At 44.0% G+C, this 25,482-nt stretch overlaps 1 protein-coding gene across 2 annotated transcripts; it reads left to right on the top strand.

The window, feature by feature from the left end:
* Positions 1 to 1,767: 1,767 nt before the first annotated feature.
* LOC115169644 (desmoplakin) lies at positions 1,768 to 23,724 on the top strand. Of its 2 annotated transcripts, none has more exons than XM_029725468.1 (24): positions 1,768 to 2,149; positions 3,525 to 3,609; positions 4,794 to 4,915; positions 5,102 to 5,243; positions 6,888 to 7,013; positions 7,114 to 7,173; positions 7,284 to 7,451; positions 7,662 to 7,766; positions 8,024 to 8,119; positions 8,248 to 8,373; positions 9,024 to 9,182; positions 9,380 to 9,534; positions 9,730 to 9,856; positions 10,241 to 10,427; positions 10,698 to 10,942; positions 11,191 to 11,372; positions 11,588 to 11,726; positions 11,983 to 12,176; positions 14,145 to 14,307; positions 14,458 to 14,541; positions 14,713 to 14,820; positions 15,612 to 15,710; positions 15,914 to 17,740; positions 18,333 to 23,724. In XM_029725468.1, exons 1-24 carry the CDS (start codon positions 1,944 to 1,946, stop codon positions 21,573 to 21,575), a joined length of 8,148 nt encoding a protein of 2,715 aa, XP_029581328.1. In that variant the 5' UTR covers positions 1,768 to 1,943; the 3' UTR covers positions 21,576 to 23,724. The 2 variants fall into 2 exon arrangements, with proteins under 2 accessions (XP_029581328.1, XP_029581329.1); XM_029725469.1 differs by having other exon boundaries at positions 1,770 to 2,149; positions 15,914 to 16,411.
* Positions 23,725 to 25,482: the final 1,758 nt, after the last annotated feature.

The raw sequence follows: 25,482 nt of genomic DNA, 5'->3' as shown, positions 1-25,482 counted from the left end.
TTTATGTTGGTGTTTCCTTTATTTTGGCAGTTACCTGTATATGCACATGCAAAACACTCTTCATTCGAAACACTGTCCATTCAATAAGAGACACGAATCATGGATTCTGCTGCTCTATACATATCAAAGAGATATCTCACGATACAGAGATAGGACCAGTGGTGTAGTGGAGGGTAAACACAAGTAAATACAATTTAATCACCTTTTTTTGCATGACAGTTTACCCACCTTTTGGGGGATTGTATTTCATAAAAAACATGCACCACTATTTTAGCAGGGAGTACATGATGTGTTTCTTTTCTCACTGTGACCAGCTATCAAAGTTTACCCACCCATTTGTTTTTACCACTTCATCACTGGATAGGACCACATGTTATGTATTATTCACCATGCAGTTATATGTGGGTGCATTGATGTTTCTTTTTCCTGTAATTACAGTAGCCTAATTTAATTGATGAGAAGCAAATATGAATGGCTGAATCTTTACTATAGTAAATTACTAGAGAGGTGTGGACATAACCACTGGAAGTAGTGGCTATGACCACACACACACACACACACACACACACACACACACACACACACACACACACACACACACACACACACACACACACACACACACACACACACACACCAGAGAGAGTGCACTCAATCCATTAGGGATCGACACAGACAGGATTTAAACACCAGAGGGCAGAATATGTCATTCTGAAAAATCCACTCTCAGACATATTGTTTAAAAAGAGACACATGACTCAGCTGTTTTATCTTCTGGCCAAAATAAGCATAACGTCTGGCCACTATCAGTTTAAGATGGAGTGGTTGATAACATTGAACATGTGAGTGTCATATTGTTGAAGGTATTGTAAAGCACTTCAGATCAGCTTCACTTGTTCCATCAATCAGCTATTCACTTGTGTGACGTTGCTGTCTTATGTTATGGCTATGATTAGCCCAATGGTATTCAAGTCGGGGTCACGGAGGGACTGCAGTGGGGTCCCCAAAAAGGAACAAAATATTAAGATGACAGATTATTGTATGGGACAATATACAAATGTTTTTGAGAAAGATTATTGTGTAAACGTATGTAGTGGTTTCTTTTCATTTTAATAAGAGTTGAAAATGTAATGAATTGAGGGTTATTTGTTGATGTAAAAAAAAATGATTTTAAGGTTGTGTCATTATATTTGGGGTGGGGTCAAGAGAAATTATTGTGGAAAGAAATTGGTCCCCAGAAATTCTGCCGGAAAAAAATGGGGTCCCCGCTGAAGAAGTTTGAATACCACTGTCATAGCCTAATGCTCACTTATTGTCTGCCTCAGCTTATCCTCTGCCTCAGACTGGGTGTGTACTCCCCTCCCTCCATTACGCTCTCCTCCTTTCCCGTTAAAGCCTGCTGCTCAGACACACCTGTACCCTATGTGTGTCTAAATCTAATTTATTCAACCTAATAAAACCAATTCCCATATTATAGCATTTTTTTTAATTTGTTTTTTGTTGCAGACAGAAAATATAATTGTACCAACAAATTCATAGTATAATAATCACTTGTCCATTTGAGCATTTAGTTTGAAAAAAAAGAGAGACAATATTATTATACTCATTCGACCTTCCCGACCTCAAGAATCTTGCTTGTGAAGAGCGTGACAAATTCTTTGCACAGCAGTAGAAAGTTACCACCAAATATAATTAACAAAGGGGCGTTACTGCCGCCCACTGTCTGTCTTCGTTTGCGACGCTGCGACGCTAGGAGTGGTCTGTCCAAAAACGACTGTCCTCCGTGTTCTCACGGTAGTAACTACAATATCTGCGCGACAGGAAGACGTCCGAAAGGGTGGGCGTAGGGACGAACACCTCCGACGTTTAGGACTACACTTCTTTCAACACCATTTACCTTTTTTTAACAAAATTGTAAATTAGAAACTGTACCTTAAATTAGTATGTACGGCTCTCACAATAGACTTCCGACAATGAGTCGGAGGTCTAATTCTCGACCAGACCTGACAAGCGGCACTCAGTTCGTCGTTGGTGGAAACGGCTATCAACAGGAATATGCAGACGGATACAGCTATTCACAAACTTTCTCCAAAACGGCCATGGGGGGAGGTGGTGGGGGCTACGGAGGGGGACTTGGAGGGGGAACAAGGTATGTGCACCTTGCGTTCAGAATTAGCCTAAAGGTTGATTAAGGACAGGAGAAAAATTGGACCAATAGTCAACGTTAATGACTAGTTTACTGTGAATCAGATGAATAAATGCATTGTATTTACACAGTGGAAAAAAAATCTAACTTTGTTTTGTCAAATACATAAATCCGACATTGGATCAGTATTTTTAATCATAGTGATTTCGGGGATTATCCCCGGCCAGAAGTCGAACCGGAGTCCAGCAACTGTCTAGCCAACACCTAAATCGTTAGACCAAGAGGTCCGAACCACGCATTTAGGTGGCTACGTGTTGGTTTGACAGTAGCTGGACCAGGGTTCGCGTACCGGTTGTGGCGCCCCTTGAACAGAGATGGGCAGTATTTCTGTTGCATGTATTTGAAATATGTATTTCAATTACTTCTGAGTATTTTGTCATTTGAAATACATTGGGCTGAACTACACTCTAGTGTATTTTGTAACAAGATACTTTCGAGAGCTGTAGTTTGTATTTTCACTCTGCATTGGTATCACACCATAGTGCCTTCAGAACTCTGATAAGAGCGTCTGCTAAATGAACTAAATAAAAAGTATATGATTGCAAAGCATGCATTAGTATTATTCTAATAAGCTTCGCCCTGAAACAAGGCCAATAATAATACCCAGTGTGCTTTGCAGTTAATTTAGGAATGTTCATTTTCACATATATATTTACATTTTGATCATTTAGCAGACACTTACAGTCAGAGTATTCAACTAAGATAGATAAACAACATGTCACTGTCAACATTTACGTAATCTGTTACTGAGAACGTTGTTGTTGTTAGGCTGGCTATTTGAAAATGTATTTTTTTTATTCTAAAATACAAAATACATGTATTTTAATTAAATACATTACAAACTACAAGTATTTTGTAGTTTATTTTGATACATTGATATTTATGGTATTTTGGAATATTAAATACTCAAGAAATACACTGTTTAGACTTAATTAAGATAAATCAGATTACATTGAAATTAGGCCTATCTTTGATATTAGGAATCACATTATTACATTATGATTAGCATTATACAAAGTACTGTTTTACATTATGTATTAAATGACAAAACTACACTCACAATAGTGGTCAAAGCCGATACATTGAGATCTGAGATCTATATTTGACTGTGTTCAAGAGTGAAATGTGTTGAAAACTTTCAACACACAACATACACACACACATACCCCTTAACTTGATCCTCCCCCAGAACGTGACGTCACCTAATGTCACGTACCTTGTTGTTATTGTTAATATTAGTATAATGCCAATATAATGGATGCTTTGTGTTACAATATTGCAAACGTTGATGGTGTGTTCTTTGTTTTGTCATGTTTAGTGTGCAGAGCATCCAACACAAAGCTTTCTTCCTGCAAAGCCAGTGTCAGGAGTACCTGCAGAGAGTACAGCAGATTCTCCAGGCAGTAAGTACCCTACACAGGTCAATTATGGATAGAAACACACACACACACGTATGGATGCACATGCCCACACACAAACATGTTTGGTTGTGGAATAGCAGCATTAAAATGGGTTTAGCTTTAGCATAATAATTGATCTTTCACTTACAAATATAAAGTCATATTTTTTTAATTATCTTGGATGTTTCTGTGTAAACAGGAGGATTTTGCAATCCTGTTTTTTCTGTGTTGATGGAACATTGGTAGCAGCTGTCTTCAGCTGTACTGATACTATTTCACTCATCTAGATTTACTGTCCTGAAACGTGCTGTTTGCCTTTTTGTCCATGAATGGTCCATTATTATCTCCCCTTCCTGAAGTGTTTTCAGCCATTATGGGTCATAATGGTGTGGTCTTTTTGACCTTGTTGGTCTTCCTGGTTGTCTTTTTGACAGTTTAGTGCAGTGTTTCCCAAACTCGGTCCTCATGACCCCAAGGGGTTCGTGTTTCGTGTTTTTGCTCAAGCACTGGGGTGGCAGGCAACCTAGTGGTTAGAGTGTTGGGCCAGTAACCAAAAGGTTGCTGGATCAAATCCCTGAACTGACAAGGTAAAAATCTGTTTCTGCCCCTCAACAAGGCAGTTAACCCACTGTTTCTCTGTAGGTCGTCATTGTAAAAAATAATTTGTTCTTAACTGACTTGTCTAGTTAAATAAAGGTCAAATTATAAAAATGTAAAAAACCACACAGCTGATTCAGATGATCAAAGCTTGATGATTAGTTGATTATTTGGATCAGCTGTGTAGTGCTAGGGAAGAAAAAAAAGTGCTCCCTTTGAGGTCCGGAGGGCAGAGTTTGGGAAACACTGGTGTAGTGTGTACCACAGCAGGTTGCTGGCACCTTAATTAGGGAGGACGGGCTCGTGGTAATGGCTGGAGCGGATTAAGTGGGGTGGTTTCCATGTGTTTGACGTAGTTCTGTTCCAGCCATTATTATGAGCCGTCCTCCCCTCAGAAGCCTCCACTGGTGCGTACTGTATTGCCATGTTCAGGTGTTAGGCGGTTGTCTTGTTGGCTGTTTTGGTGTGTTTACCATGTTGACATAGTAGCTTACTGGGCAGTCTTGTGGACAGTGTGGGTGTGTTGACAGTACTGTGTTGACTGTGTATGTGTGTATTGTTGTACTGACCATATGATTGTCCTCCCCCAGGGTGGTCCAGCGGGGGAGGTGGACAAGCTGATGATTATGTCTTCTGAGGCTATAGACCAGCTGAAGGGATGTGCCATGGAGCTGCAGCACATGAAACAACCCAAAGACAAAATCATCAAGAGGTAAGGACAGAGAACGAGATGGAGAGACAGAGAAAGAGAGCTAGTGAGAGTGTGCTCGTGTGTTTGTGTGTGTTTGATACATTCATTTGCATATGTGTTTGCATTTACATTTGTGCTCAGAAACAGATGGGACGAATCCACTCTTATCTTTCATGTCAGACATTTGCCGTCTCACCCTCCCTACAGCATACAGCATCTCCAGAACATGCAGAGTGGGATCACCTCCTCCATCAGTGGGACAACCCAGAGGATGAGCAGGGGCAGCATTGGCTGGGAGGAGAGGGGGAGGACCTACACTGATGCCATGTCTTGGATCGGCCAACAGAAGGTATTAAAGCTAGAAAACCTGCAATTAAACCTGCATAATGTATCGACCAATTTCCCCCTCAAGGTGATTGCAAAGGGTGAATAGATGACTGCATCACTCTGGAACTCAGCCCCTAGACAACATGCCATCCTTCTCTCGAAGCTCCAAACCGGTTTAGAGCAGTAGGATAGATAGTTTGAGTGTGTGCGTGTGTGTGTGCAGGGAGGTTGGAGCATGACACCAATCTTATCGCAGATTCTGGCCTGCTGAAACTCAAACCACCACGATGCAAAAAACATAAGCTGCTCAAAAAAAGAGAGAGAGAGAGAGAGAGAGAGAGGGTGGGGACAGACAGACAGAGAGAGAGTGAAGGGGGGAGGGTTCAGAGAAAGAGAAATGACAAACAGGGGGGAGAGAACACATACCAGAGAGGGAGAGAGAGATTGAGCAGTAGAGAGTGAAAAAAGGGCAAAAGAAGGAGAGGAATGTGAAATCTAACACTCACTACTGACACAGTGTTGTGGAACATGACTGTTAGACTGATGACTTACATGCCTATGCGAACACACCCTGCACGCCTTGCTTCCAACTAATCTGCTCAGTCAGACACACACCACTCCCTACCTCTCCCTATTTGGGGAGGCAGGTAGGCTAGTGGTTAGAACGTTGGGCCAGTAACTAAAAGGTTGGTGGATTGAATCCCCGAGCTGACAAGCTGTCGTTCTGCCCTTGAACAAGGCAGTTCACCCACTGTTCCTACGCCGTCATTGTAAATAAGAATTAGTAGTGACTTGCCTAGTTAAATAAAAAATTCCATCCCTCCGTGTCATCCCTTACCTATCATTATCTCATCCCTTGTTCTCAGATGTTTTTCTTTCCCAGATGTTTGTCCTTCTGACTTTGTCACTGCGTGTTGTGTTGTGTACATTCTCTCCTTCTCTTTAGCAAGTCAAGGTGATAAAAGTATTGGCAACAGTAAAACGGCAACAATAAAACGTTTCTGTCGTGACCCTATTTGAGCCATCACATACCCTCTCTCCCACCCACATATCCCTCTCCTACCTCTTTATTCACTGCGACAGTGTAGCTCACCAAATAGACATTTGTGCATACCAACTTACAAACATAAATGCATTTAAAAAAGGATGGGGAAAGAAAACAATAGGAAGCAGAGAGAGAAGAAAAAGGGAGAGTTCTGTAGAAACTGTCTGGGAGTGGTGGGGTGGCCAACCATCCCAGCTAGTTTCTACTGAGCACAGCACTCACCCTTTTTCTTATCAAAGATGAGTGGAGTGAAGTGAACTCTCTACAGGGTGAATAGGTGGAATAGTTTCCTGCTGATGCCAGACACACTGACAGTGGGAACAGTTAATTATTATTTACTACCATCTAGGGGATAGAGTTAAGAAACACATTTATTTAGGCTTCCATACAAACAGACATGGTTTCAGTAGCACGTTGTCACTGTCCTACAGCTTATATGGAAATATTCAATAGAATTGCTAACTAAATGACACCAAATTGCACTTTTTTTTAATGAATCCTGAAGCTGAGAGGTTGTTATTCAGTAATAATAATGTAATTAAGCTTTTGGTGGCATGCTGTTTTGCAGTGTCGTTGTGGTAAAGTAAGCCGTATCTCTCCTTTGTGTCTGTCTGTATGCAGCGTCTGATCGAGACGTCTCCGTGGGGTGAGGACGCAGCCACCATCGAGCAACAGATCCTGAGCCAGAACAAGTTCCACAGCTCCATCCAGAGGAGCCAAGAGGTGGAACGCGCCAGAGATGAGCTGGTACGTACTGTAGAGCTGACTGTAACTAGGGCCCAGAGTTCCCCATGGACAGGCCAAATAGTTCACATAGACCCTACTGATCGTCTGTGTCTTTACTCAGGCCCAAAATGATGACAAGGGTGGCCTCCATTCGCTGCAGCAAGAATGGGACAGTCTTCAGGTATGAGTTCATATTAACAACAATCAATTGAACAAAATACACTTATTTGATCATTCATTTCTTCAGAGTTATGATTAGTGTATTAACATTGAACTCTTCTCCTCTGTCAGAAAATGTCATTTGCTCGTATGGGCCAGCTGAGAGAGCTACAGAACATCATCGAGGAGATCTCCAGGGCCATCATGTGGGTCAACGAGAGAGAGGAGGAGGAGCTGGTGTTCAACTGGGGAGACAAGAACATTGACGTCTACATCCCCAAGAAACAGGAAAGCTACTCCGTAAGGCTTTACACTGACATTATACCTATTCTGAACGCTCATTAGTCTCATGTTACACTTCCTAGTTTCGTTTTCACTTTGCTATCTATTTTCAAACTAACATGGGAACAATGGATATCAAAGTCCTTGCACTGGTAACCATGAGTAGACACGCCTAGATTCCTATACTCTAGTAGCCTTTTTGAAGGTCCTCTCACTGTCTCTATCCAGAAACTGATGAGTGCCCTGGAGGTAAAGGAGAAGGAGCTAAACAAACTGAAGCAAAAAGTCGATGGCCTCCTGAAGAACAATCACCCAGCCTCAGACAAGATCGAGGTGAGAGTCACTTTACCCTTAGCTAGGGTTGAACATTTCCCCAACGTTCCCAAAATCCGCAGGTTTTCTAGAAATTCAGGTTGGAAGATTCCTGGAATCAGACGGGTAAACACAGGAAAACCTGGGAATTTGGGGAAAGTTACCGGCATTTTGCAACCCTACCCTTAGCCTCCCATAAGTAGTGAAGTGAAAACATCAGTTTGTTGTATACAATTTATGGAGGTGCTGCTATCCAAAAGGCGGTGTTTGTTCCCCAGGCCTACATGGACACTCTGCAGACCCAGTGGAGCTGGCTCCTCCAGATCACCAAGTGTATTCATGTCCACCTGAAGGAGAACGCTGCCTACAGCCAGGTGAACACACAAGTGCATGCTTCCATAAACACACAGACATGCATGCACAGACACACACACACACACAAGGGAGGCTGCTTAAAAGCTACCATAGGTAATTTTTTACTAAACTTCCCGCTCCACTTCAGTTCTTCAAGGAGGCCAATGAGATCTACAGCAAGCTGCAGAAGGAACATGAGAACATCCGTAAGAAGTTCACCTGTGATAAAGGAACATCTCTGGAGAACCTCACTGAGCTCCTCAAGAACCTTGAGGTACCTAAAACTGATTGACACCTGGGAATGTTTCTATAGTTTCTATAGTAACTATCATAATATCAACAAATAGTTGACATGAGTATGATGGACATGAAGTGAGCATTTTTGCTATATATTAGACAATCCTCCTTACTACTCTTACAGGATCTTAAGTCGATCCCCCTGTTGCAGGTGAATTTACTTGCAATCCAGGAAATGTAAAACGTGCAGTGTATTTGAGTTTTAAAAAGGCTTCTGAAGTTTGTAATTTTTACTTTGAAATTTCAGACTTGATTTTTCCAAACGAAAAATGTGTCAAACCCTACAAAAATGTCCATTAATAATAATCCACATAATAATTCACATTTCCTGTTGCTGCAGGATTATTTTCCTGCTGTGGCAAACTGGCTCAAATTAAGATCCGCTCTGGGTTGTTTAAAAAAATGTGCAACAGAATACATATGACATACAGGTATATTGCAATTGTTTAGGGTGGTTCATGTATCCTAAGACATGATTGATATGTAACTGAATTATTGTTGGTGAGAAAGTTGTGGATATAAAACTAGTTGGAATTATTTCAATGGGAGAACTAGTAGCTTTAGGGATAACTATAGGACTATTGGACCTGTTTCCGTGACCTTTATATGACGTGTGTTTGTCCCCAGAGAGAGAAGGAGACGATCATGGAGAATAAGAGGCAGGTCAAAAACCTGGTCAACAAGTCCAAGAGCATCGTGAGGCTGAGACCACGTAACCCTGAGGAAAAGAGTAGTAGTCCTAGTCCTGTTATAGTACAGGCACTGTGTGACTTCAAGCAAGACCAGGTCAGACAGACACACACACAGCACATACAGCACAGCACAACACAACAACACACACAAGAAAAAACACTCATTCTAAATTGTTAACCCATGATCTTATGTAGCACATGCACATTCTTGTGTATATGCTTGTATACTACCACCACCAACACACACATACAATATTTGCAGAGAAGAACTGTGTTCTTTGTGTCCATCAGAAAGGGATCTTCAAGGGGGACGAGGGCATCCTGACGGACAACACCCAGCGCAGTAAGTGGCACGTGACAGGTCCTGGAGGTCTGGACATGCTGATCCCATCTGTGTGCCTCCTCATCCCCCCGCCCAACCCCATCAGCATCGGACTGGCCAACAAGTAAGACTCCCTCAACGTCCACGCTGTCTGGCTCTCTGACATTACTGCCATTTCAATAACTCTGCCATAAAAATGACATTACAATACATATTAAAAGCTCATTAAAGCTGGTGTCAGACTACATCAACTGACTTCCTACTATTATGACACAAACAGATCGTTGATTAGTAACTGATCCTATATTGTGTATTGCAGGAATGAGCAGTACTACGAGGCCATCATGGGCATCTGGAATCAGCTCTACATCAACATCAAGAGCCTCATCTCCTGGCAGTACTGTGTTAAAGACATCAACCACATTAACTCTCTCACCCTCACCATGGTAAGGCCTTACACAAGACTACCACTTACACAGCGGGGTCAGATAAGTCGCCCTGGATAAGAGCGTTTGCTAAATGACGTAAATGTGAATTATAAGTGAAATGATCTGTCTGTGAAACAATTGTTGGTAAAATGACTTGTGTCATGCACAAAGTAGATGTCCTAACCGACTTGCCAAAACTATAGTTTGTTAACAAGAAATTTGTGGAGTGGTTGAAAAACAAGTTTTAATGACTCCAACCTAAGTGTATGTAAACTTCCGACTTCAACTGTATATGTTTAATAAGCGTTCTCTCTCCCCTTGGTGGTCTTTAAGAGTAGTCTTCTTAGCCCACAGTAGTTGTAAATCTCACTCTTCCTTCCTCTCTGTCATTCTCTCTCCTAGCTGTCCCAGATGCGTCCTGAGGAGTACCGGAACATCATAAAGAGTCTGGAGACTCACTACCAGGAGTTCCTTCGCAACAGCCATGGCTCCGAGATGTTTGGAGAGGATGAGAAGAAGAGGATGGAGGGCCAGTATGCTGGAGCTCAGACCCACTACGACACACTGGTCATAGGGCTGCCTACATACAGTGAGTCCTAGGGCACCTAGTGGAGCTTCTTAGATGGCTGAATGCCTTCCCTGTCTACACTGCAAACTACATCAGTTCAGTAGAAATCGTAGAGTCAGGGAGGTTAAGAGAATGAATTGAATCATTGAAATAGGATACTGTGACTCCAATTGCTACAGATGTTTGCCAAGAAATCACTCAGATTATGTTGGATATAGGTTACTACATGAATATGTTATGTGACTGGATTTGATGCCAGTGCACTTAATTCAAATTGGTTCCATTTCACAGATCAATCCAAAGCGGAGGTGGTCAAGAAGGAGGTGGTCAAGCTGGTGGTCCAGCATGAGCCGCCCATCAAGGTGGAGACGACCAATATCTTACAGGGCTCTACCCTCAGCCTGACCCTGCTTAGTGACCTCCACGCCCTCAGACGCAGGCTGGAGCTGGCCGAGTCCGGCCTTAGCCACCACCTCCATGTGCCCCTGGGGGAGAACAGTGTGCAGGAGTGCTCACAGCATCTCCTAAAGCTGGAAGTATGCAACTACATCAACAACAGACATTCAATAGAGAAAATGGGCCTGTAAAAACTTTTCCAAACTTTGCATTTCTTCCTCCTGTCTTTAATGTAGTATCTGAGATAACATGACTGGATAGGCGACAGCAATGAAGGCAACCTGTGTGGTCAATCCTATCCAATTGTGTATTTTTCTTTGAATAATCTTTATAATCCTAAACGCAACCTATTGTACATGATGAACTAACCCTTGTTCCTGATTCTCAGGGCATACACCATGATCTGGACGGGGTGCGTGATGAGTACCTGAGGCTAAGGGAGAGGGTCCTCAGGCAGCTGGAAGGGACAGCAGCAGACTCAGAGCAGGCCAAGTTCCTCAGGAAAGAGCTAGACCTCCTCAACCAGAAACTGGGAGATCTGCAGGGACTATCCTCTGCCTACCTCCAGAGGTATGGCTCTCACAGGAGCTCCTACCTCTAGTCTTCTTCCTATGTTAAGAAATGGTTGTGTAAACAAACTGGTTAGCAAATGTTTGTTGGGGGAAAGTGTCACCTCTGTAAAATGGTTATAGTTTGTTGTGGTGTTGTTTCATGTTTCACTGTTGAAATGTCGTTTGTTGAGATGGTGTTGTAACGTGGTGCATGTGTCTGCTTTCCTTGTGTAGACTGTCGTATCTTCGGAACTTGTGCCAGAGCCTCCTCCAGGCTGAGGATGTCATCAAGGTCCACGAGGCCCGTCTGACTGAGAAGGAGACCACCTCCCTGGATCTCAACGAGGTGGAGCGCTACAGATCCACCCTCAAGGTCAGATAAACCATCAGTTACCAACTGCTGTCAATTCATGTCTTTCAATCCATGTTTAGTGTGTACATTATGGAGTGCTGTGACTGTTTGACTCTGAATGGCCTAATATAAACAAATATATGATGCTTCTGGGTTGTTGTGTGGTTTGCTGCACAGTGGCTGTGTCGGTGATGGCATTGCAAAGGGGAGTGTATTTCAACTACAAGAGTGTCAGTGTTTTTCCTAAGGCTTGTCTGTCTGTTGTCTGCCCCTACAGCAAATGAAGTCGGAACTGGAAAATAAGAGAGACTTGCTGAAGGCCATGGAGAGTGACCTGGTCAATGCAGTGCACGTGAACAGTCAGATATCAGCCTCCTTCCACAAGTGTGATGTGGACCTGTCCAAGTACGCTGACCTGGTGGGTCAGATGTCTGACCGCTGGCGACGCATCCAGACCCAGATTGACAGCAGGTGAGGGCACTTAGATCTCTAAACATACACTCTTACAAACTCTTCTAAACACACACAGCAAATTCTCCAGTGTTAAATGAACACTGACAGTGTTCAATTTAACACTGGCCCAGTGTCTATACGGGTCCACACTTTGGAGTGTTAAATGAACAAAGTGCTTAGTGCTGATGTGATGATCAGCTTAGTGCTGATGTTAGGTAATTAACACTTTCAGTGTTATGCAATAACACCTCATAGTATTTTTAACCATCACAGCAAGAGATCTGTCTCTTGACAAGGTCATTCAGTGTTGGGTTAAGGAGATAATATAATATTTACTGGTCTTTACTGCAACATGCCCTTGTGAGCATTTATAGACTTCAGAACTGGCAGCAGACATTCTCAAACTTAAATTAACATAACCATAGACCACAAACTGTACAATACTTCAATCAATCAATCAAATGTATTTATAAAGCCCTTTTTACATAAGCAGAAAACTAAACTAAAACCCTAAACAACAAGCAATGCAGCTGTAGAAGCATGATGGCAAGGAAAAACTCCCTAGAAAGGCACTTCCACTCACTGGTGGCCAAAAATAACGAATTGGAAGCCATGTTGCCACTAAGCCATGCCTCAAATATAATTTCCCAGTGTGCCTTGACTTTTTGAATGATTTGTAGAGTTACCACCCATGACTATATTTGTTAGTGACAGAGACATGGTTGTTGAATTAGAACATCCTTAGTTCTGTGGACTTTACCAATTGAGTTTCTACTGTATGTTATCATAAAAATGTAACTGTTTGGGACAATACATTACATATATCACAAGGCCATGTTTTACCCTAACACGGTGTGTTAGGAATCTACTGGTTTACAGGCCACATTTAGTGATGTAATATTTGATACCGGAGCTCCGAGGCATGCGCCGAAATCGCAAAGCAGTTTGCTTTGAAGCAGTGTGCCGATGCCTGTGTCACTTTATCAGAAGCACGTGATCAATGACGTCCAAGGCTTTGTTTTGTCAAACAACCACCTGATTGGTTTGGTATTGGTTTCGGTAGAAGACAAAATTGGTACCGTGTGCACGCACAACGCGCTACGGTATCATCTATACTAATTTGTCTGTTCTAAATTCTTTTGATCAGCAAGTGCCACTAGTGTACAATGTGTTGATCATAGCTTCACGTAATGAACCTATTTTCGACACAATTGGCCAGAAATGCTAAATGCTTCAGGAAGCTTTGTTTCCCCATCACTAGCCACATCAGGCCTCCAAGTCACATTATGCTGGCTTGCAAAATGATATGTATTTCCTATTGGAATCTGGACAGAGTTAAGACAACCAACAGTTTGAATTTGTATTCACCCGCGACCTGCATTCAGAATGACTGTCAGTCTTGGGAACTTTGATAAAGGAGACAACCTAAACCATTTCAACTGGAACAACTATTTCAGTTACATGTGCAATAAATCTAACTAACTAAAATGTATGTTATTTATCTTTGTGTACCATAAGATTAATCAATCAATGTATATGCAAAAACACATATTAAAAACAATCCCCAAAAAATGGAGCTGCAGTAGAGCATGCTGAAAAATAAAGATAAAGATGGCCCTGGTTTTGATGGGAGTGTTTTACTCTCCACAGAGTAAAACTGTCTCAATCACACTCAACTCTGGTTATTAACACCAACACTGGGGTACTTTTACACCACTGAGTGTTCATTTAACTTCTGAATCAACACTAGAAATGTTACACTGAGAAATCTCGCTAGGTAAGACTGGCCAATTTGCTGTGCATGAAATCACTCTCATATCCAGTTCTGATGTTTCATAATAATTGCTTCTATGCACTAGTAGGAGATCCATCACACTCTGCCTCCTTGCATTCCATAGTCTTCTTTTTGCTGGTAGTCAGCAACTCAATTGACCATGGGACTGACTCTCCTTTTTCTTCTCCGTCTCTCCATCCCTCTCTAATAAGAGTGTGGGACCTGGAGAAGCAGGAGAAACAGCTAAGACATTTCCAGCAGAGCAGTGGAGTGGTAGACCAGTGGATAGACAATGCTAAACAGCGCCAGGACACCCTGCAGGCAGCCAAGTTCAGCGACATCCAGGCCCTCATGGAGCACCTCAACCAACAGAAGGTAGGCCACTGCACAGCCATCCCCCCAAAACATTTTTTATCCAAAATGGTTTTGTACAATTCTGTACAGTACAGAGACTAACTGGTAGTTTCAGGTATGATTGATAGATTTGAACACACTCATGACAAGCCCTGTGTGTTTGATGGACAGGTGCTGCACAGTGAGATCAAAGGAAAGAAGGAGAAGGTGGAGGATGTACAGAAGGATGCAGACACCTGCGCTACCTCCATCAAGGTGAATGGCATGCTTTCACAACCTCTCTCAACACCTTGAATTTGGTTGTCACAAAAAGTATCTTACCAGTTTGCATATCACATCGCCAACTAAAACCGTATCATACTTTAGCTTGTAAAATAAAATAAAAACGATATGCTTGTGTTCATACATGGTTCTACTTCGTTCCAGGACTATGAGCTGCAGCTGGCCTCCTACAGTGCTGGACTGGAGACCCTGCTGAACATCCCCATTAAGAAAACCATGCTCCAGTCTCCTGCCACTGTGGTCAGAGAAGAGGTAATGAACCAGCCTGTCCAACAGGGGGCAGTATACAGTGTTATAAAGATTTCAGGGCCCGTATATATAAAGCGTCTCAGAGTAGGATCAGTTTAGCTGTTTAGAGCAATGTGTGTGTGTGTGGGGGGGTGTTGTTATGTTTTATGCTGGGCCTGGTCTTTTTTCTTTTCTTTTTCAAATGACCCCTGTAATTACAAAGATGCACATCAAGTACACATATGAAATGCAAAACAGGAATACAAAACACTATCATCATAGAAAACAAAGACATTCTTCATCACCCTGGTAATCACCCTGGTAATCACCCTGGTAATCACCCTGGTAATGTGGATAAAGGAGTTCATAAAGCCTGAGGTGGCATAATGCCAGTCATAATACCCTACAGGTATTACAGTGATGTTAATCCCAGTGTGGTAATCCTTGTTTTTTGGATTGATTTGCTATTTGGCTCTATTAAAAAAGGTGTTATCTGGAACCTTAAAGGGTTCCTCGGCTGTCCCCATAGGAGAACCCTTTGAAGAACCCTTTTTGGTTCCACCTAGAACCCTTTTGGTTCCAGGTATAATTTTTTGGCTTCAATGTAAAACCCTTTCCACAGAGGGTTCTACGTGGAACCCAAAAGGGTTCTACCTGGAACTAAAAAGGGTGCTCCTATGAGGACAGCCATAGAACCCCTTTTGGAACCCTTTTTTTTAAGTGTACATAGTAGTTGCTCTATTATCATTTTTTTACACTAATTTAAGAGTCTATGCCTGCTTGTTTATCTATTAAATCTAACTGTACCCCACTAGGCAAATGACCTCCAGTCTCGCTACATAGAGCTCCTGACCCGCTCCAGTGATTATTACAAGTTCCTGGGGGAGATGTTGAAAAACATGGAGGAACTGAAGGTAAGGGCGTAATGGCAGAATCATACAAATAATGTGTTTGCCATATATGTAGCATATGAGTTTCCTCCAAATTATTAATTTCCGGAAGTGATAACTTTCCTTGGTTATGATAGAGTTAGGTTAATCTGATCCTAGTTTTTAAGGGCAACTACTTTTCATTGCGACTATTATCTCATTGTGACTCTTCTATTTTCCCCCCTCAGATAAGGAACACCAAGATCGAGCTTCTGGAGGAGGAGCTGAGGCGTCTGAAAGATAACATCCAGGACCGCAGCGAGAAGAACCGTTCCTTAGAGGATGCCCTGTCCCGCTATAAGCTAGAGCTCTCACAGTCTAAAGAACAGCTCATCTCCATGGAGGAGGTGAAGAGGACCACAGCCATGCAGGCCAGCGTGGCCAGGGAGAGCCTGGACACCACCAGCAGCCAGCTGACTGAGCTCAGTGACAAGCTGGCCCGCCTCACCTACCAGCTGGATGAGGAGAAGAGGAAGAGGAGGCTGGCTGAGGAGCGCTATACGAGCCAGCAGGAAGAGTACGAGGCAGCCGTGCGCCGGCGCCAGAAGGAGCTGGACGAGGTCAACTGGTCCAAGATCGACCTGGAGAAAGCGGTGAAGGACAAGGATCGTGAGCTGGAGAGGCTCAGGATGCAGCTGGAAGAGGAGGCCACGAGGAGGCGCGGGGCAGAGCAGGATATCTCTAAGGTAAGAACGCAGTGCAACCAGGAGATTAGTAACCTTAAGCAAAACTATGAGTCGGAGATACATGTCACCAAGACCACCATCCTCCAGGCTTCTCAGCAGAAACAAGAGGACATGGCCGAGCTCAAACTGCAGTGTGAAAGACTAGAAGCTGATAAGAGTGATCTTGAAGAGGAGCTGAGGACTTTGAGACTATCTGTGACTCAGACTGAGGATATGAGGAGGAAGGCAGAGGAGGAGGCCCACCAGCAGAGGTCTAAGGGGACGGAGGAGTCGAGGAGGAGGAGAGAGCTGGAGATACAGCTCCAGACCCTGGTCACCCAGAGAGGAGAAGAGGAGCTAAGGCAGAAAGAAGCAGTGGCCGAGGCCATCAGGAGCAGCCAGGAAAAGAGCAGGCAGATCAGCCTGCTCACATACAACCTAGATGAGGAGGGCAAGAGGAGGAGTGCCCTGGAGATAGAGGTCACCAAGCTGAGGCAGACCTACACTGAGCTGCAGACCAGTAACATCACCTCTCGGGAGGTCATCAACAAGCTCAAAAGCTCAGAACAGGAGATCCACCTGGTCCAAGTGGAGCTCGAAAAGCAGACCAATGAGAGGACCAAGGCTGAGATGACGGCCGCCAGGCTTCAGAGACGCATCCGGGACGTGCAGGTCATGGTGAACAGTCTGGAAGCGGAGGTGGAGAAGCAGAAGAGAACCACCCAGGATGAGTTCACCCGCAGGAAGAGGATGGAGTCTGAGCTGAAGAAGATGACCCAGAGCTGCAGAGAACACACCACCACCATCAACACCCTCCGGGCCAGGCAGGAAGAGGTGTCCACCTCAGAAAGGAAGTATGAGCAGGAGCTCCGGCCTCTCCAGGAGGCTCTGGACAAGAGCCTGCGGGTGCACACAGCTACCACGGATCGCCTGGGTCAGGTATCCGCAGAGCTAAAGGCACTCCAACAGCAGCTCCTCCAGGAGCATGCGAAGGTCCGTGAGGTCAATCTCCGCAACGAGAGCCTCTACAAAACCATTGAGGAGAAGAGCCGGCTGCTCAATGATGCCACCACAGAAATCGAGAAACTCCAGTGCCTGACCCAGAAGCTGACCAAGGAGAGGCTGAGGCTGGAGGAGGAAATGAGAGGAGTAAAGCAGGAGAAAGAGCAACTGAAACTTGACAGAGATAGGGTGGATGGAGAGACCACATCCCAGATCTCATCCCTGCATGTCCAGCTCCAGAGCAGCAGCAAGATGACACTGGAACTTCAAGCGCTCATTAAGGACATGACCAAGGAGAGGGAAAAGCTCAAATCGGATTTAGACAAAGTCCAAAAGCAATCATTTGAGGTATTTTGATTGATCTGAGGGGTCAATTCCAAATAATTCCAACTAATTCCAACAACTCTGCATGAATGACTGGCACTAGGAGGAACTAGTTCAAATTATTTACATGATTAATTAATGTTTTCTATTATTCAGGGGTTTTTTCTCAAACTTTTGCATGAGAAAATGGCTTTGCTTTTGTTCACTCAAATAACAATTGTATTGTTGTTAACAATTAATAACTATTACTCAACTATGAAATATTCATGAATTATTAATAATTCCTAAACTAACTGGCTAAATTCTATAAGTATTTAATCAATAATTTCATTGTTTTCTCAGAGGACCAATGTTCACCACCTGAGTGCTTCCATGGTTTGCACTGCACTCACTCATGATATCTACAGTAAATTAAGACTATACATTCGCTTGTTGCTGGAAATTTGCTAACAATCTGCTAACAATAGTGTTCATCTTTCTTCCGTCAATATTTTTACTAGAAGAGGAGAGGGTAACTTTTTTAATGAATAATGATTTATACAGTCTTTATCCATACAGTTTTTTTAAACATGGGAGTGTGTTGACCAATATGTCTTATTCTCTCTTTCCCTTCCAGACCTCCATGATGGTGCAGCAGTCTCAGAACCACTACACTGAGATCCTGTCTGAGAGGGACACCCTTCTGATCAAGTTGAAGCAGCTGGAACAGGACAAGACTCGCCAGGGTCGCTACGAAGAGGAACTGAACCGCATCAAGGTCTCCCTTGAGACTGAGCTTCGCAACAAACAGCGTCTCCAGGAAGAAAGAGACAAGATCCACAAGGACTTTACATACTGGAAGAGCCAGTATGAACTGAAGGAGGGGCAGATGAGGCAATGTGACTCAGACAAGGACAAGATGGAGAGGGAGAGGCTCTCCCTGAAGAGCGATTTGGAGCGTATGATGGTGGAGCTGAGGACTGTGGAGGAGAGGCATAAGGGCAGGCTGCAAAGCTCACAGAGGGAGGTGTCGGATCTGGCCCTGAAGAGAGATTCCCTGGAAAGGGAGCTGAGGAGGCTGCAGCAGAGGCCTGACTCCATGAGCATCCAGACCCAGACGGACGAGAAAGTGGTCACTGTGGATCCGTCCAAGCTGGTGTTCGATGGGGTTCGCCGAAAGGTCACCGCCCACCAGCTGTGTGATTGCGGCATCATCAGCAAGGCCACCCTGGAGCAGCTGCTGAAGGGAAAGAGGACCGTGGAGGATGTGGCAATGGACATCCAGCTCAGCCTCAAGGGAACAGGCGTCATTGCAGGGATGGTCAGAGGCCCCCAGGGCAGGATGTCCATCACTGAAGCCAAGACCAAGAACCTGCTCAGCCAAGAGAGCGCCATCATGCTACTGGAGGCCCAAGCTGCCACCGGCCACATCGTGGACCCCAAATTCAACGAGAAGATGTCAGTTGATGCTGCCTGCTCCAGAGGGGTGGTGGACACAGACGATAGAGACACCCTGATGACAGCTGAAGCAGCCGGCACAGGCTTCAAAGACCCATACACTGGCAAGCTGCTGTCCATCGGACAGGCTCTAAAGCAGAACCGTCTGGACAAGAAGACAGCCCTCCGTTTGCTGCAGGCTCAGGAGTCCGTTGGCGGCATCCTGGACCCCGTTCTGAGCGTGTTCCTGCCCAAAGACCTTGCACTTGATCGCAACCTGATCGACGAAGACCTCTACAGGGCTCTGAACAAGAAACCTGCCTGCTATCTGGACCCAATCACTGAGGAGAAGATCAGCTACAGTGATCTGAGGCTGAAGTGTAGGATGGAGCCCGCCTCTGGCCTGCTGCTCCTTCCAGTCCCAGAGAAGCCCATGACCGTGCAGGGTCTCAGGGGAGAGGTGTCCGTCACAGAGCTGATCAACTCCAACCTGCTGTCTGAGACCGATGTGCAGAAGCTGAACCAGGGAAAGCTCAGCAGCAAGGAAATTGAGGACAAGCTCAAGAACTACCTGCATGGTTCTAACTGTATTGCGGGGATCTATGATGAGGCAAACAACAGGATCATGACCATCTACCAGGCCATGAAGGAAGGTCTGCTCAGACGAGGAACCACCCTGGAACTTCTGGAAGCCCAGGCAGCCTCCGGCTTTGTGATCGACCCTATCAACAATGTCTGCATGAATGTGGAGGAGGCCTGGAAGAGAGGCCTTGTGGGCAAAGAGTTCAAGGACAAGCTGATGTCTGCAGAGAAAGCAGTCACTGGATACAAAGACCCCCACACTGGCAACACCATCTCCCTCTTCCAAGCCATCGAGAAGGATCTGATTGAGAAGGGCCATGGAATCAGGCTTCTAGAGGCACAGATCGCCAGTGGTGGCATCATCGACCCCAAGGAGAGCCACCGTATCGATGTAGACATTGCCTACAAGAGGGGCTACTTTGACGAGGAAATGAATGAGATCCTGACCTACGAAGGAGACGACACCAAGGGCTTCTTTGACCCCAACACCCAGGAGAACCTGACCTATCTGCAGCTGAAGGAGAGGTGTATCACCGACCCCAAGACTGGTCTGGTTCTTCTGCCTTTGAGGGACAAGACCAATCCTCAGCAGATGGTTCAGCAGAGCAGCCAGAAGAACATCCTCCGTAAGAGGAGGGTAGTGATCGTAGACCCTGACACTGGAAAAGAGATGACCGTGAGGGAAGCCTACCATAAGGAGCTCATCGACTACGACACCTTTCTGAATCTCTCAGAGCAGGAATGTGAGTGGGAGGAGATCACCATCAGAGCTTCTGATGGTTCAGCCCGTATGGTGGTGGTGGACAGGAAGACAGGCACACAGTATGACATCCAGGACTCCCTGGACCGCGGCATCATCGACCAGACCTCCCTAGAGCAGTATCGTTTAGGAACCCTGACTCTGACCCAGTTCGCCGATCTCATCACAAGCAAGAGCAGCCTGAGCGAGCTGTCAATCACCGCCAGCAACATGGAGGATGTGGCCACCTGCAGCAGTCCCACCCAGGCATGCCCTTCTTCCCCCACCGTACGCAAGCGCTTCAACAGCATATCCATCACCTTCTCCCCAACAGATGAGTTTGATGAAGGGAGCCCCATAGCAGCCATCTTTGACATGGAGACAATGGAGAAGATCACCATCCTGGAGGCTCTACGGAGAGGCATAGTTGATGCCATTACAGCTCAGAAGCTTTTGGAGGCCCAGGCCTGTACTGGAGGAATCATCAACCCCACCAATGGCCAGCGGCTTAACCTGCAGGATGCCGTCCACCAAGGTCTCATCGATGATGACATGGCCACCAAGCTGAAGCCAGCCCAGAAAGCCTTCATGGGCTTCGAGGATGTGAAGACCAAGAGGAAGATGTCTGTGGTCGAGGCCATGAAGGAGAAATGGCTGCCTTACGAGGCTGGCACGAGGTTCATGGAGTTCCAGTATCTGACAGGAGGGCTTTTAGAACCCGGCAACGGACAGAAGACCAGCATTGAGGCGGCCATCCGGAGGGGCTGGCTGGATGGGAGAGGAGCACAGAAGCTTCAGGACACAAGGAGCCATACCAAGAACCTGACATGCCCCAAGACCAAGCTGAAGATCTCCTACAAGGAGGCCATGGACAGCTGCATGGTGGAAGAAGGCAATGGCATGAAGATGCTCCAGGCTTCCTCCATGTCCAGCAAGGGCATTAGCAGCCCTTACAACGTGTCCAACCCAGGCTCCCGTTCGGGCTCCAGGGCTGGCTCACTGGCCACCTCTCGTTCCGGGTCCAGGAGTGGCTCCCGCAGGGGCAGTGTGGATTACTCCTCCAGCTACAGCACCTTCACCACTTCTGCCTCCAACACCTTAAGCGTCAACTCAAAGTTCTAATATTAAAACACATAAATGGAAAGAGGGTGTGGAGTAGAGTTGTTTTTGGGTCTGAAAATTAAAGCCTGGTCTTACCCAAGCCCAATGAGCTGAAGACCGAGCTCAGGCCCGGTCCGACATCATAGAAATGTTATGAACCCGAACCCCTCAAAAAAGCTAGATTTCTAGAAGACAGCCTATTGATTTAAGCTGGTGTTGAGAACAATGCGGCGGAAGCGGGAGGCAGCGGAGTGAGGAGACGAGGAAACAGCTCTTGTCTTAGAAAAGCGAGGAGAGAGGAAAACTCACCTTAGGCCTAGTTATGATCAACTGAATTACGAAAATATTGGAATTAATTAGGCTATAGGCTAATGCAATTGAAGGCATGTATCACATTTTTGCTTATGGAAACTCCCAAAGTCATATCCAACCGTTAGCCTATAATACATTTAAAGCAATAGCCATGGGTGGTCAACTTGATGATATTTTCAGCACCGTTTTGATTGGGACAGTGCCTTCGCGCTGCTTTGAGACAAGCTTGGGGATTTATTTTCACTGAATCTCCGTTTGGATATTTGTTTACAATTCGGTTGGGAAAATGTTAGCTAAGTTGAGGTGAGTGCTCATGAGCATGTTATATAGCTTAACAAGTGGATTTTGCTCTTCACTCTCGTAGTAACCTCAACATTGCGACTTGTCTGATCAATGTTATTTTGTTTGAATCTGTAAAATTGGTTGATCTCTGGCTGGGCAAATAAGTGGAGGTGGTAGCTCATTTATTTGTTTGCTCATCTGTCACTGATCAGCAACATTTTGCATGCAATAATGTAGCCTAAATCAAGTTAATATGTTGCACTTGACTCTTGTATAGGTAACTCCAAAAGCCCGCAGAGGTTATGAAATATGAACACGAGACTCACATGCTTTTGAAAATATTGTTTGCTATTATTTTCTATTGGTATCATGATGAATGAACTAAGTGTTATTATTATTATCATTATCATCATTATCAGGCCTGGTAGGCTATAGTAAACGTATATAATCTATTCACCATCGAGATGAGAGCACCTCCTGTTTTAGCTGTTTTAGGGAAATTTACATCAATATATAATCTCACTCATTCATTCATGTCTTTACACAGCATATAAGTCATTCATGGCCTTAAATACAATCAGGCATTTTATTTTGAAAATGAAATAACAAAGGGAGACTTGAATAATTAAACAAATCTAGAAATGAAACCATTTTTAATCTAACACCTGTTTGGCACACAAATACGCACGCAGCGCTCGGTCCTACCCTCCTTGTTCTCCTTCATCATCTGAACACGTAAGCCTAGTAGAGGGAGGGTGAGAGAGATATTTAGAGAGAGAGAGCAGTAGTAGAAGTTATGGTGCGCTAGTAGTCACGAAGACACGCACGGTCCCCAAAATGTTATAAAAGAGCGCGGCAATTCCGAACCCCGTCCGGCCCGAATAAATTCTCAGAACTTCACGTCAGGTTTGGGCTGAAAATGACAACTAGTGTGGGGTAGATGTGATGTGGCACATTTGTTATTGTTGAGGAAGAGGGAAAGTGGGTTAGATGGGGTAGAATTTGTAATGTGGTATAACTTTCATTGATTGATTGTGTGTTTAGTTTATGTTTTGTGCTGTTAGCTAAATCTGGTTTGGGGATATAAAGGTTGAACATATTCAACTATTTGATGGATAACGGTTTGTTAGAATGAAGTCTAAAATCCATGTAAATGTTTAGATTTTTTTAAACTTGAAAATAAATGTAGTTTTGAAATATATAACGTTTTACCAAATAAAACTGCTTTTATATTGTACTATGTTTTGTTGTTATGTAAAGGGAATATCTTACTGCTTCAATGTCCTTGACTCACAGCATCTATTCTACAATGTCTACAATATTAATTTATCTGACTTTTATTTTGCTTTAATATCACTCAATCGCTGGCAAACATTTGCTGATCTGATTTTGGTTTTCAAGCTATCATTTGAAGTAACAATGAATGTACTTGACAGTGACTTACAACACAATGTCCAATGGTACTGAATTATAAAACAAGTAATAAACCATTATGAATTTACCCTGAATAGATTTTATGTAATGATATATTTTGTATTCCAAACAATTGAAAAATAAAAGTTAATTTCCAACACTGTCTTTTTGTAAGTGTCATGTAGAGATTGTTTAAAGTCCATCATTAGTCTATGGAGCTTTAAGAAGCATGAAAATAGGGAGAACATGCCCTCAACTATGATGATAATGCAATAGTGGGTTCACTCACTGACGGTTTGTCGAAGCTTGCACTCTCACAAACTCAATGGGCTTGTTGAAGACCATGTCCCATACCGTTCACACTGTTCTAAAGCATTTTTACTGTGAACATTTACCACACACAAACATAACTGACATAACGGTACAACTGAAAATTAGCAATATAATGAAAATTAACACAATCATTTCATGAGAAGATATAGTAACAGAAAGTTGTCTTAGAGGGCAGCAACACAGGAATATCAGTGTGTGTGCGCGTTAATGCCTGGCTTTAGTTTGGACAGAGTCAATCATTAAGCAGGTCACTCCTTCAGTAACCAAGGTCCGCCACTCACAAAGTGCTGTTATGTAAGCCAGGTTCCACTGTCCTTAGGTCAGGTGCCAAACAACTGAATCATCATGTACCTTTGTACTACTACACAATACGAGGTACAGTCACTGCCCTCCAATGGTGTTGAAATGTGTGCTTCTGAAACCCTATGGTGACTTAAAGTGACTAACTTACTCTATAGAAATGACATGTCCTTACAACTTATTGTCACGTCTCATATTACATGTACATATCACTCCCAAGTTTCAGGTCATGCACTTCCTTTGCTTTCTGCCATACCATGTCCACATGTCACAGCCTAGGGCAGTGTTTTCCAATTCCAGTCTACCCCCAACAGCACAGATTGTCCATTACATTGACCAGATACTCAAGTGGCCGCTCTAACAATGAAAATAAATGTCTTAAAAATGAAGGCAGTCAGGAGGCAAGATCAGGGGGGACCATTCTAGCCAATAAAATGGCAGATATACGCGTGGGTAACAGGCACAACTCCGATATAAAGTGTTTTTTTTCTCAAAGTGGCCGGGATGTCAGGTGTTCTAATTATTCCCTGTACACTCGTAACAACTTAAGCATTACAAAACTTCTATTCGATCAAATAAGCCATTACATTTTTGTTAACCAAATTCGACACTCATTGACTTCCATACAAAAACTCCTCGCTTGGTGAGTGAAACAAAAAAAAGCCACCTGCTGGGGAAGACTGATTTTGGGCCCAGTTACCCCTCTCGCTTCGCCTCTTCCTCTCTGCCAACAGCACACATTGTGTTGTAGCCCCAGACAAGCACACCTGATTCAACTTGTCAACTAATCATCAGGCCCTCAATGAGTTGAATCAGGTGGCTTTGTCTGCGGCTACAACACAATGTGTGCTGTTGGGTGTACTTGAGGGATGGAGTTGGGGAACACTGGCTAAGGGGGTTGGGTAGCTGTTGTTGCCGACAGTTACTGTACTGTATGTACTGCAGTTTGCTCTTATTTGTATTTAGTGTAGTCATGTGATTGGTATTTATGTAAACCACTTCCATTCTTCATGTGGGTCTTGATTTGCTTCATGATGGATAACATGCCAACTATGAATACAAAAATAAGCAGTTCAGTTGGGTAAACATTACAATGATAATACTGGGTATAGTTTTGACGGATTTATAGTTAATCAGATGAAAATACATTCGTCGCGATGATAGGGTTGGAGAAAAAAAAAAAAAAGACTACAAGCTCTCCAGGAGCAGGGTTGGAGAGCCCTGGGCAATGTTCAGTACAAAAACATTCTGAAAAGTTTCAGATAGAAATACCACAAATAGAGCTGAC

Source organism: Salmo trutta, chromosome 31 (assembly GCF_901001165.1).
Source record: "Salmo trutta chromosome 31, fSalTru1.1, whole genome shotgun sequence".
NCBI lineage: Eukaryota > Metazoa > Chordata > Actinopteri > Salmoniformes > Salmonidae > Salmo > Salmo trutta.
Note: the sequence above shows the minus strand (reverse complement) of the source record. Positions and strands in the feature narration are given on the sequence as shown.

What these genes read in the sequence shown, in the direction of transcription:
- LOC115169644 (XM_029725468.1), top strand. Translation starts at nt 1,944, where the DNA reads ATGTACGGCTCTCACAATAGACTTCCGACAATGAGTCGGAGGTCTAAT. An exon ending in AACGCGCCAGAGATGAGCTG is followed by an intron (nt 7,014 to 7,113) that starts GTACGTACTGTA and finishes GTCTTTACTCAG; the next exon opens with GCCCAAAATGATGACAAGGG. An exon ending in AGCACCTCAACCAACAGAAG is followed by an intron (nt 14,308 to 14,457) that starts GTAGGCCACTGC and finishes TTTGATGGACAG; the next exon opens with GTGCTGCACAGTGAGATCAA.